The following is a 13,722-nucleotide window of genomic DNA, read 5'->3' on the forward strand; positions in this document are numbered from 1 at the left end:
AAAGCTTCTTTAGCAATAAAAAAACAACATGTGCACATACAACTAGTTTTTAGAAGAAAAATAATGTTTTAATGACCACATACTTGCATATGCATGATCCCACAAATCTATACTTACACTTTCCCCACTTAACATTTCAACAGAATTCTCAAAATCATTAAGAGCTAAGATTTATATCTGGGTATGAGACATGAGAAAGAAATCATGGGTAATGAAAGCATAGCTGATTTCACAAAGAAACTGTGTTTTTACACCTTATCAATTTTTTTTTCTTAAATTCATTTGTACCTTCTCTGAGCAGTCATCCAAATAAATAATACGAAAAGCAAAAAATGTTATGACTTCTTATTCAGAGCCCATTGGATAGTTTAGACAGCTGGAAACTTTTGTATATGGTTTTATTTTTCTAAAGATATGATAGAAATGATTATAGGTTTCTCTTTAATTTTAAACATTTAATTTTTAATCAACTTAATTTAACTTGATTTTTAATTGAATTCAATTTCAAATACACAAAAACCTGTAGGATTTTACTAAGTGTGTGGTTAAAATTTATCCCTAGTTAGTCCAAGTAGATCTTTGTATTTCTTTTGTATCAAATATAAGCTTTAGTTTATAACTTTTGACCCAAAATGTGTCTTACCTATAAGAAATATAGGGGTTAAGATGGAGTAGAGATTGAGGGAATGGCAAACCAATGACTAGCCCAAATTGAGACCCACCCCATGGGAGAGATCCAACCACTGACACTATTAATACTATTCTGCTATGATTGCATATAGGAACCTAGCATATGTCTTCTGAGAAGCTTCATTTAGAAGCAAATGGAAACAGATACAGAAACCCACAACCAAACAATAAAATGAGCTATGAAGTTCTGTGGAATCATTAGAGGAAAGATCGGAAGTTCTGTGGAAGGGTGTGTGAGGAAAGATAGAGATAACTAGAGGGGTCAAGGGATAAGAAGACATAGGGAGTCACATAACCAGAGCCGATGGAAGCTCACATAGAGTGGTATCACCAGGCAAAGAGCAGACATGGACTGATCCTAAGCCATGTACACATATGTAGCAGATATGCAACTTGATCAACATATGGGTCCTGTAACAATGGGAATAGGGACTGTGTCTGAATTTGTTGCCTGCCACTGGATCCCTTTCCTATAGCTGAGCTTCAGCCTCCAGTGGAAGAAGATATGCTTATTTTTACTGTGACTTGAGATGCCAGGATGAGTTGATCCCTGTAGGGAGCCTCCCCTTTTCTGAAAAAAAAAAAAAGAAAGAAAGTGAATTGTGAAATCTGTGAAAGTGGTACTGGGAGGAAAGAAGGAAGAGGGCTGGGATCAAGCTGTAGAAAGATTAAATTAATAAATAAATGAAGGAAAAAAAGAAAAAGTTACAAACATGCTTGAGCAAATGTCTTTGCTTTGTACTTGAGCATAGTTTGCACATTTGCTCAACTATATTCGTAGCAGGTTTATTTATAATAGCCAGAACCTGGAAACAAACCAGATGTCCCTCAAAAGAGGAATGGATACAGAAATTGTGGTACATTTACACAATGAAATACTACTCAGCAATTAAAAACAAGGAAATCATGAAATATGCAGGCAAATGGTGGGATCTAGAAAAGATCATCCTGAGTGAGGTATACCAGGAGCAGAAAGACACACATGGTATATACTTACATATAAGTGGATAATAGATAATGTAGGATAAACACACTAAAATCTGTACACCTAAAGAAGCTAACCAAGAAGGAGGACCCTGGGTAATTTGATAAGTCCTCACTAAGAAAGACAAATGGGATGAACATTAGAAGAAAGAGAAAACAGGAAACAATACAGGAGCCTTTTAGAAGAGGGCTTCTAAAAGATTCTACCCAGCAGTGTATCAAAGCAGATGCTGAGACTCATAGCCAAACTTTGGGCAGAGTGCAGGGAATCTTTTGAAAAAAGGGATAGATAGAAAGACCTGGAAGAAACAGGAGCTCCAGAAGGAGAGGGACAGATTCAAGAAATCTAGGCCCAGGTGTCTTTTCTGAGACTCATACTCCAACCAAGGACCATACATGGATAAAACCTAGAACCCCTGCTCAGATGTAGCCCATGGTAGCTCAGTATCCAATTGTATTCCCTATTAATGGAAACAGGGACTGTCTCTGACATGAACTCAGTGGTTGGCTTTTTAATCACCACTTCCTGAGGGGAGAGCATCCTTGTCATGCCACAGAGGAGGACAATGCAGCCAGTCCTGATGAGACTTGATAGGCTAGGGTCAGATGGAAGGGGGGAAGGACTTCCCCTATCAGTGGACCTGACGAGGAGCATGGGAGGAGATGAGGGATGGATGGTGAGTTGAGAGGTGATTAGGGAGGGGGCTACAGCTGAGATACAAAGTGAATAAACTGTAATTAATATAAAAATAAAAATTTAATGATTAAAAGAAAAAGCTACAGATTGCAATGTACTTGGGTCAATCAATATTTCCAACTTTTATGTGCACGATGGAGTTCATAAAGATCCCTATATTTCTTTTGTCTTCAGGTAGAAAAACAATCTGAACTACAGAATTATAAGATGCTCCCAATTTTTTATTTGTTTAGTTCCTACACTGTATTTTACCTATTTAATTAGATATATGGTCATATAAATATATTGAGCCTTTGAATTATATCAAAGGCTATAATCTCCATATGTGTGTTAACTATTTTAGCCCACATTATAGAGCTGAAGAATCAATTTCTATCTTTGCTTTATACCATGTAATTAATGTTCTCAGGTTTTATGCCACTCTTGAATTAATTCATAGATATTATTTGCTTTTGGATACAATTTTGTGTTCCTATGAATTTTAAAATGAATTGGAGTACTCTGGATTGAATGTTATTTATTTTATTATCCACAAAAAACACATTAATGAAAACCTGCAATAAAGATGAGTCAGCAGTTCCATAAAATATCTTATAATGTGCAATATTAGTTACTACCTAATGGAATTTTAAATTTCTGAGGGGTCACAGGCTTTGACACTTTTCTCATTTACTGAGTCTTTATATAAATTATGCTTTTGTTTCATAAACCCAATTAAGATAATGTCTTATGAAACAAGCATTAGTTTCCAGTGTCTCTACTATCATTCAGAGAAAACAATGAAATTTCTCATGCATAAAATATATAAGTAAATATGACTTACCAAAAATTAGTAAGCATTAATAGTTATATTTTACTCTTCATGGTGCTAAAAGAAGTTTAAATTTATATCACAATTCTAATAATTAATTGTCTTTTACTTAAGGAAAATGAGTAAATTGAAGCTAGCATAAACTGAAACTGGGAAACGAAAAATTTCTTAATGATAAATCATGTTAGACAAGTGAACAGATTCCTCCAGGAGATGTGTTGGGAATATGTCACTTTCATTTTTCAACAATATAAAAGCATTCAACTGCACATATAGAAAGAGTCAAGGCACCCTGGCAAGAAGATGTCAACTGAAAGACTCCAAAGGTCATTTCCATGATGAGTTAAGTTGCTTCCCTGTAGTGACCATAACTTTGCGTTGGCATTTAGTACTTATTTTATCCCCCTCTTATTGCTTTCATATATACAAACCACATACATGGATATATTTATGAGTACATTGTATTTCAATGTCTTTTATCTTTCTTTCAGAAAAAAAAATGAGGCATATATCGCTTTAAAAGTAAAGCAGAATATACTTACCGATTTTGTGATAAGGAACAATTTTCTTTTTTAATTAAATGTTTTATTTCTAAATATTAGTTACAGTTTATTAACTTTGTATCCCAGCTGTAGCTCCTTCCCTCATTCCCTCCCAATCCTACCCTCCCTCCCTTATCTCCTCCCTGCCCCTCTCTAAGTCCACTGATTGGAGAGATGCTCCTCCCCTTCCATCTGACTCTAGAATATCAGTTCTCTTCAGGAGTGGCTGCAATGTCCTCCTCTTTGTCCTAGCAAGGCTGCTCCTCCCTCTCGGTGTGTGTGTGTGTGGGGGGGGTGAGGTCAAAGAGTCAGCCATTGAGTTCATGTCTGAAACAGTCCCTGTTCCTCTTACTAGGGTACCCACTTGGATACTGAGCTACCATGGGTCACATCTAAGCAGGAGTTCTAAGTTATATCCATGCATGGTCCTTGGTTGGATCAGTCTCAGAAAAGACCCCTGGGCCCAGATATATTTGGTCCTTGTGGAGTTCCTGTTCTCTCCAGGTCATACTGACATCCCCTTCTTTCATATGATTCCCTGTACTCTGCCCAAGGATTGGTTATGAGTCTCAACATCAGCTTTAGTACACTGCTAGGTAGAGTCTTTCAGAGGCCCTCTATGGCAGACTCCTGTCCTGTTACTTGTTTTCTCCTACTTCTAATGTCTATACCATTTGTCTTTCTAAGTGAAGATTGATCATCTTACCCTGGGTCTTCTTTCTTGTTTATCTTCTTTAGGTGTACAGATTTTAGTAAGTTTACCTATCTTATAAGTCTAGTACCCACTTATAAGTAAGTATATACCATGTGTTTCTTTCTGCTCCTGGGATACCTTACTCAGGATGATCTTTTCTAGATCCCACCATTTCCCTACAAGTTTCATGATTTCCTTGTTTTTAATTGCTGAGTAGTATACCTATTTGTTAAAAGTACCACAATTTCTGTATCTATTCCTCCTTTGAGGGACATCTGGTTCATTTCCAAGTTCTGGGTATTATGAATAAAGCTGCTATTAACATGGTTGAGCAAATGTCCCGTTGTGTACTTGAGCAAATTTTGGATATATACCTAGGAGTGGTATAACTGGATCTTGAGGAAGCACTATTCCTACTATTCTGATAAAAAGCCAGATTGATTCCCAAAATGGTTGTAATAGTTTACATTCCCACCCGCAATGGAGGAGGCTTCTCCCTTTTCCACATCCTCTCCAGCATGTGTTGTCACTTGAGTTTTTAATCTTAGCCATTCTGATGGGTGTAAGGTGAAATCTCAGGATCATTTTGATTTGCATTTCCTTGATGGCTAAGGATGTTGTGCATTTCTTTAAGTGTTTTTCTGCATTCTATATTCCTCTACAGAAAATTCTCTGTTAAGCTTCATTTTTTAATTGGAATGCTTGATTTGTTGCTTTTTAACTTCTTTAGGAACAGACAAATTTCAAGGTCTAATTTTACAGCATGAATTTGAGGTACAGCTGAAGAAGTGGCCTAAGCTGTGGCAATAGCAATCTTTGTAATCTTATAGCCTCTGTATTTTCACAGTAATAAATACATAAGAGAATTGTTTGGTAAAATTGGGAAAGGCAAGGGTATTTATGCTGGAAGAACCAAAATTGGCACCTGTAAAAGAGTTGTAAGGCAAAATGTAATCAAATATTCATATAACTATAATATTCATCATAGCATTTATCCTTCCTGAATGCTAAAACACATTTCTAACATCATTGTAGGAAAGTCATACTGACACCCATATGTGCAGGCACACTCATATACACAGCTAATAAGCTAGAAGACAGTATGCAATAAAGAACTATAACACACAAAATCAAAAGCAACAATAATTATCATGGGTGATTTTCATAGTGCTATTTTTGTTTCATTTTCACATATTGATAGTTTAACTTACTATTCTCTATTTCTTACCATATTTATAAGACTCCTTAAGCCGGCTTCTCAAATTGAACATTAAGCATTGAACATAATTAAAAGGAATAACAATTAGTAAATAAAATGTCTTTTCACATAAACAAGGATACTTGACAATTCTCTTTTTATAAATAATGTCCAGAAATAATTTTGGACAAAAGATAATGTCTCATCAAACAAGAACAAAAATAGAAACACAAATAAGAATTTTAAAAGAGAGAAAACAGATCATGCCTCCATGACTTTTAAACCCTGTTTGTAATGGTTTGTCTTTCCAGCTGGTCTGCCACACAGTTGATTTAGGAAATGTCTTTCATGTCCAACTGTTACTGTGCCAAAAGTAGCTCCACATTTAGCTACAAAGATATATACAGATATATCCTTCCCTCCTCTCCCTTGTTGTTTGCCTTCCTCTCTCCTTTGCCTAGCAACTGTTGATTTCACTAATAGAACTATGAGTGTAGAACAAAGCAGTTGGTTCCTGCCTTCATTCCAGTTGACAAATCTGAGACAGAAGGAAGAATCACTTCTCCAGACTAGTCAACTGGTGTGGGTGTTCAGCTGATTTGATCTACCACCTCATGAAATTGAGCTTCATCCTATTTCTACATGGCTTGTATTGAAAATGGGTAAGTATAAAACTGAGTATAACTTAGTTTAAATTTGGAAGCAAAAGAGCATTTGAATGTTATTACTATGTTACTAGGGCAGGGACAAAAGAATTGAAAGTGGTATTGGTGGTGCTCACAAGCAAAAGTTAAAGAATGGAATTGTATATAAGTGTATTGATTTTAAGCATATAAAACATTAATGATTTTAAATGTTAGTTTGAAATGAAAGTTACAAAGCCCTAAACATTAGGGCAAAATCATGAGGAAATTATTACTCTCAGATTTTGATATACGATAAAAGAAAAGAAAAAAAAGTTTTTAATACAATTGACTTTGAATATATGATGTATCATGAAGAAAAAAATCAGAATATTTAAAGATAATGACTAAACTTTTTTTTTTCTTCTGTGAAAGAAAGCAATGTGGTTTGCTTGCTCCCAAAACCCTAGAGATTTCTCATAACATTCCTGCCAGAATCTGTCTTCTGGGCTGAGGGGGTTATAGATCTTACAAAGATTTGAAAGAGCTGTTTTCTTTCAACTATGAAGTCAACCAGGCCATTTAGGCATATTTTTACTACCATTGACTGATAAGGAATTGAACAGGTACATAGGACAGCCATTATGAGAGATCATGTACTAAAGTGTCTTCTGTGTGTGTATGAGTGGGAGGATATCAGTAGGCTAAGAAAGTGTTTACTTGACTATATGAGGAAAAATGTTGGTACTCCTTTATTTCCTATATTCTAGGTATTCAATCAAGTGCTTGAAATATTTGCTGGGTAATGTATTTCCACTTTAATTAAAATTCTGTTTCTGTTTTTTGCAAGGCTTGGAAGGCATAGCCATTCATTCATAATGGTACCTGTGGACAAAAATACAAGCAGGGGGATATGCCACAATGTGCAGCTCTGGTGTCTGAATTCCATGCTAAATGATGATGAGGATGATGCAGAGACCTGGGCCTGCCCGCCTGTCTTCTTGAAACCTCCCTTCATGGTGCCAAGATCAGGAGCCAGCATTCCTGAAAATCCAAGAGCTCTGACACACCCTTTTACTCTAACACCTGCTATTAAGGCAGAGTCCTTAGCAACAACAGAAGTAAACATCTCAGAGGGCCTTGAAGGCCAGAGCCAGAAGGCAAATGATTCTATTAATAAGTCTCGGGAATTTTGTGAAAGCAGTGAGGCACTGATAATCAGAGGCCCAAGAGTTGGTAGTGGGGTTCTTGAGAGAAGTGGCAGTAACTCAAAACCTGTTCCTAGAGCCCAAGGGTTCTTTTCACCAAGGGGCTTCCAGTCAGGACGCCCTCCATATATACCCACACTTAGATCAGGGATAATGATGGAGAGGACTCCAGGAAATGCTAGAATGGCATACAAGGGCAACCTGGTTCCAGTTTATTCCTCACTGGGAAGCCAAAGGCACCCTATGGCTAACTGGCAGCAGAGACCTCTTTTTTTGTCAAGCAGTATTCTAGACTTACCTTGCTCTGCTGCTCATTGCATCCTGCCTCCTCAAGCTCCAGCGTTCAATCCATTTCCCATGATGCCTACAGCTTTTGCTTTTCCCTTGAGATTTGCTCCTCCCCTGTTGCCTTATTTTTTACATTACAACACCCGAGCAATGTATCCTCCTCATCCATACTTAAATTAGAGAGCTTGTGCAGAGAAAAGGGAAAAGAAAAGGGTTGGAGAAAGAGCTGAAAGTTACTCATTTTTTTTCTTCATACATAAAATTTCTTGCTCTCTTACATTTTGCTTAGCACTAATGTGCCTTATGTGTTTAGAAATCTAATAAATATTCCAAACTTTTAAATGTTCTGTTTTTTAGTTTTTAACTAAAACCTTGGCCTTTGTTTTCTCTATTTCAAGTAATTAGTGTACGTATGTACCAATGATCCTATATAGCTCACTTGAATCATTATCACTGTTTGCCACTGACTGGTGCTGTAATGTGACTGTGGAAAGGAGCAACTGGGACCTTGTTAGGCCAGGTTTAGACTCTGGAATTTCTACATGCCTAAAGCGAGGATGGTTGATTTATGGTAAGTTTTACAGAGGCAGACAAGAATCTACAAAATCATGAAATGTGCACAAACAACAGAATGAGTCATGTGGGAAAATGTATTGATAATATCCAATTCAAATCCATCTCTGTCGGGACAGAGAAAATATTTTATATATAGATAAAAGATGAATCAGGCTAAATGATCAGGAAATTGGGGATGAGGAATTCCTAATTCAGAGATTCTGCTTGAATAAGGATTCCTCATTCAATTTTTTTTTCACTTTTGCGAAAATCATTGCCTGATAGACAAAATTTTGTACAGAAAACTGTGGAGAGCTAGCACAAGTTTTTTCATAAAGTACTATTGCGTGATCATAAGTTTTTCTTTAAAACTTAATTATTTATATAATTATTTATTTAATTTATTCATTTTGTATGCCCACTTCCCTTGTCACCTCCCAGACACTCCCACCCTCTCTCTTATCTCCCTACACCCTTTCCCTAGTCCCCTGATAGAAGAGGACCTCCACCTCTTCTAACTGACACTAATTAATTAGGTATCATCAAGGCTGTCTGCATCATCTTCCTCTGTGGCCTGGCAGTACTGCACCCACCAGGGGGAGATAATCAAAGAACCAGCCACTGAGTTCATGTCAGAGACAGACCCTGTACCCTAGGAAACCCAAGTGGAAACTGGGCAGCTAACGGGCTGTCTTTGAACAGGGCGTCTAGGTCCTCTCTGTGCATGGTCCTTAGATGGAGTGTTGGTCCCTGCAGGGAAACCTGGTTCCAAGTATTTTCGTTCTTTTGTTCTCCTTGTGGGGTTCCTGTCCCCTCCAGGTCTTTTTGTCTCCCTCTTCTACCATGAGGATTCCAGCACTCTGCCCAAACTTCGTCTCAGTATCTCCTTCGATACCCTTGTGGGAAGTCTTTAAGAGGGCCTCTTTGGAAGGCTCTTGTCCTGTTCCTTGTTTTCTCCTACTTTGGATGTCCATCCTGTTTGCCATTCTGAATGATTATTACACATTTTCTCTGGGGTCCTCCTTGTTGTCTAGCCTCTTTAGGGATATAGATTTTAGTATGTTTAAACTATATTATATGGCTAATATCACCTAATAAGTGAGCATATACCATGTGTGTCTTTCTGTTTCTGAGTTACCTCACTCAGGATGATCTTTTCTAGTCCCCACCATTTGCCTACATATTTCATGGTTTCCTTGTTTTTAATTGCTGAGTAGTAGTCCATTCTGTAAAAGTATCACAATTTCTGTATCCATTCCTCCGTTCAGGGACATCTAGATTGTTTCCAGATTGTGAATATTATGAATAAAGCTGCTACGAACATGGTTGAGCAAATGTTCTCACTGAATTGTGGGGCATCTTTTGGGTATAAGCCTAGAAGTGGAAAAGCTGGGTTGTGAGGTACTACTATTCCGAATTTACTGAGGAAGTGCCAGATTGATTTCCAAAGTTTTTGTACAAAGTTACATTCCCATGAGCAATGGAAGAGGGTTTCCCTTTCTCCACATCCTCTCCAGAATGCATCATCCCTTGAGTTTTTTAACTTAGCCATTTTAATGGGTGTGAGATGAAATATCAGGGTTGTTTTGATTTACATTACCAGGATGACTAAGGATGTTGAATATTTCTTTAAATGTTTCTCTGCTATTCAATATTAGTCTATTGAGAATTCTCTGTTTAGCTCTGTACCCCATTTTATAATTGGATTGCTTGGTTTGTTGGTGTTTAACTTCTGCAGTTCTTTATATATTCTGGATATTAGCACTGTCAGGTAGAGGGTTGGTGAAGACCTTTTCCCAGTGTGTATGCTGTCATTTTGTTCTTATAACAGTGTCGTTTGCTCTACAGAAACTTTTCAGTTTTTTGAGTTCCCATTTATTAATTGTTCATCTTAGAACCTGTGCTGTTGGTGTTCTGTTCAGGAAGTTGTCTCCTGTGCCAATGAGTTCAAAGCTCTTCCCCACATTTTTTTTTTCTAACAGAATTAATGTTTATTTTGAGGTCTTTGATCCACCTGGGATTTAACTTTGTGTAGGGTGGTAAATAGGATTTATTTGCATTTTTCTACATATCGACATACACTTAGACCTGCACCATTTTTTAAAGATCCTGTCTTTTTTCCATTGTGTGATTTTGTTTTCTTTGACAAATATTACATTTCAATTGGTGTGAGGTTTATTTCTGTGACTTCAATCTGATTCCACTGGTGCACAATTCTGTTTCTATGCCAGGACCATGGATTTTTTATTACTGTTGCTCTATAGTACAACTTGAGATCTGGAATTTAGATACCTCTAGAAGATATTTTATTGTACAGGATTTTTTTCAGCAATTCTGGGTTTTTTGTTTTTCTTTTTGATATTGAGACTTGTTCTTTCAAGGTCTGTAAAAAATTGTGTTGTTAATTTGATGGAACTTGCATTGAATCTGTAGGTTGTTTTTTGTAGGATAGCCATTTTGACTATATTAATCCTACTGATCCATGAACATGGAATATTTTTGCATTTTCTGCTACCTTTTTCTATTTTGTTCTTCAAAGACTTGAAGTTGTTTTTTTTTTTTTTTTTTTTATACAGATCTTTCACCTACTTGTTTAGGGGTATACCAATGAACTTTACATTATTAGTGGCTATTTTGAAGGGTGTTGTTTCTCTAATTTCTTCCTTAGATCTTTTGTCTTTCATGTACAGGAGGGCTTCAGATTTTTTTTTTTGAGGTAATTTTGTATCCAGCCACTTTGCTTAAGGTGTTTATCAGCTGAAGGAGTTCTCTCGTAGAATTTTTGGCGTCCCTCATGTATACTATCATACCACCTGTGAATACTAATGCTTTAAATTCATTCTTTCCTATTTATATCCCTTTGATCTCCTTTAGTTATATTATTGCTTTAGATAGGACTTCAATAACTATGTTAAAGTGATAAGGACAGAGTGGGCAGCATTGCCTTGTCCCTTATTTCAGTGGAATTGACTTAAATTTCTCCCCACTGAGTTTGATGTTGTCTATAGGCTTGCTGTATATTGCCTTTAGTATGTTTAGGTATGTGCCTTGTATCCTTGATCTCTCCAAAACTTTAAATTTGAAACGGTGTTGAATTTTGTCAAATGCTTTTTTTTGGCATCTATGGAGATGATCGTGTGTGTGTGTGTGTGTTTTCAGTTTGTTTATATGGTGGATTACATTGATGGATTTTTGTATGTGGAACCACCCCTGCATGCCTGGGATCCATCCTTCTTTGTCTTGGTGGCTGATATCTTTCATGTGTTTCTGGATTCTGTTTGTGGGTATTTTAATGAGTATTTTTGCATCAATGTTCATAAGCAAAATTGTTCTGAAGTTCTCTTTCTTTGTAGGGTTTTGGTGCCTTTCATGTATCAACTTTACTGTGGCTTCATAGAATGAATTTGGTAATGTTCCTTCTGTTTTTATTTTGTGGAACAGTTTGAAGAGTATTGGAATTAGCTCCTCTCTAAAAGTCTGGTAGAATTCTGTACTAAAAACAGCTGGTCCCAAACTTTTATTTATTTATTTATTTTTGATGGGAGCCTTTGGTGAAAGCTTCTATTTCCTTAGGGGATATACAACTATTTATTTACCTGATCTTGTTTCAGCTTTGGTAAATGGAACCTATCAAGAAAACTGTCCATTTCATTTAGATTTTCCCATTTTGTTGCATATAGTCTTTTGAAGTAGGACACAATGGTTCTTTGGATTTCTGAAGTGTCTGTTGTAATGCCCCCCCCCTTTTCTTTTCTGATATTGCTGATTTGGAGAGTGTCCCTGTTTCTTTTAGTTAGTTTGGCTAGCGGTTTGTCTATTTTGTTGAATTTCTCAAAGAACCAGCCCTTGGTTTTTGTTGATTATTTGAATTGTTCTCTTTGTTTCTAATGCATTGATTTCAGACCTGAGTTTGATTACTTCCAGCCATCTACTCTTCTTTGGTTTGTCTGCTTCCGTTTTTTCTAGTGCTTTTAGGTGTGCCATTAAGTTGCTTGTATGAGATGTCTCGAATTTCTTTGTGAAGGTACTTAGTGCTATGAACTTTCCTTTTAGCACTGCTTTCATTATGTCCCATGAGTTTGGGTATGCTGTGCCTTCATTTTCATTGAATTCTAAGAAGTCTTTAATTTCTTTGTTTATTTCCTCCCTGACTCAGGTGTCATTGAGTAGGGTGTTGTTCAGTTTCCATGTGTGTGGAGGCTTTTTGTTAGTTCTGTTATTGTTGAGGTCTAGTTTTAGAACATAGTAGTCTGATATGATACAAAGGGTTATTTCAATCTTCTTGTATCTGTTGAGGCTTCCTTTGAGCCCAACTTTGTGGTCAGTTTTGGAGAAGGTTCCATTATGTGCTGAGGTGTTTGGGTGAAAGTTCTGTAGACATTTATTAGGTCTATATGATTTAAGACCTGTGTAAGTGTCATTATTTTTCTGTTTAGCATCTTTCTCACTGATCTGTCCCTTGGAAAGAATGAGGTGTTGAGGTCTCCCACTTATTTAGGTCATGGGATCAGTCTGTGATTTTGGCTTTAATAATGTTTCTTTGAAAGATACAGGAGTCCTTGTCTTTGGCGCGTAGATGTTTAGGATCGTGATGTTCTCTTGGTGGATTTTTCCTTTGATGCGAATGAAGTGTCTCTCTCCATCTCTTTTGATTAATTTTGGTTGAAAGTCTATTTAATTAGATATTAGGATGGCTGCTCCAGCTTGCTTCTTGTGTCTGTTTTCTGGGAAAACCTTTTTTCCAGGCCCTTACTCCAAGGTAGTGTCTGTCTTTTTGCCTAGGTATGTTTCTTGACTGAAGTACAATGTTGGATCCTATTTCTACAACCAATCTGTTAGTATGTGTCTTTTTATTGGAGAATTGAGACCATTGATGTTAATAGATATTAGTGAGCAAAATTGTTAGCTCCTTTTATCATGGAGTTGGTAGTGATTTTGTTTATGTGTGTTTTTGTCTTTTGCTTTTTTTGATGTGATGGTGTCTTTATCCTGTGTTTTCTTGTGTGTAGTTGATCTCATTGGGTTTGAAATTTCATTCTAGTATCTTCTGCAGGGCTGGATTGCTCCATATATATTGTTTAAATTTAGTTATGTCATAGAATATTTTGTTTTTGTCGTCTATGTTGATTGAAAGTTTTGCTGGATATAGTAGTCTGGGTTGACTTCTGTGATCTCTAAGCTTTTGCGTGATATCTGTTCAGGCTCTTATGACTTTCATAGTCTCTGTTGAGAAGTCTGGTATAATACTGATAGGTTTGCCAGTATATGTTACTTGGTTTTTCCCTTGCCACTTTTAATATTTTTTCTTTGTTTTGTATATTTAGTGTTGTGATTATTATGTGGCAGGAGGAGGTTTTTTTCTTGTCTATTCTATTTGGTGTTTTGTATGTGTCTTGTATGTTTATGGGCATCTCGTCTTAAGGTTGGGTAAA

The 13,722-nt window shown here is 36.6% G+C and overlaps 1 protein-coding gene across 1 annotated transcript; it reads left to right on the forward strand.

The window, feature by feature from the left end:
* The first annotated feature begins 6,258 nt into the window (after positions 1-6,258).
* On the forward strand, positions 6,259-7,915 carry Prr32 (proline rich 32). The gene is made up of 2 exons (XM_055612127.1): positions 6,259-6,278; positions 7,090-7,915. Exons 1-2 carry the CDS (start codon positions 6,259-6,261, stop codon positions 7,913-7,915), a joined length of 846 nt encoding a protein of 281 aa, XP_055468102.1.
* Positions 7,916-13,722: the final 5,807 nt, after the last annotated feature.

This window comes from Psammomys obesus, unplaced genomic scaffold (genome assembly GCF_907164565.1).
Source record: "Psammomys obesus unplaced genomic scaffold, mPsaObe1.curated_primary_1811, whole genome shotgun sequence".
NCBI classification, from domain to species: domain Eukaryota; kingdom Metazoa; phylum Chordata; class Mammalia; order Rodentia; family Muridae; genus Psammomys; species Psammomys obesus.

Excerpts from the sequence above, each read along its gene's own strand:
- Prr32 (XM_055612127.1), top strand. The coding sequence starts at position 6,259 with ATGGCTTGTATTGAAAATGG. Across the intron at positions 6,279-7,089 it reads ATGGCTTGTATTGAAAATGG|GCTTGGAAGGCATAGCCATT; the intron begins GTAAGTATAAAA and ends GTTTTTTGCAAG.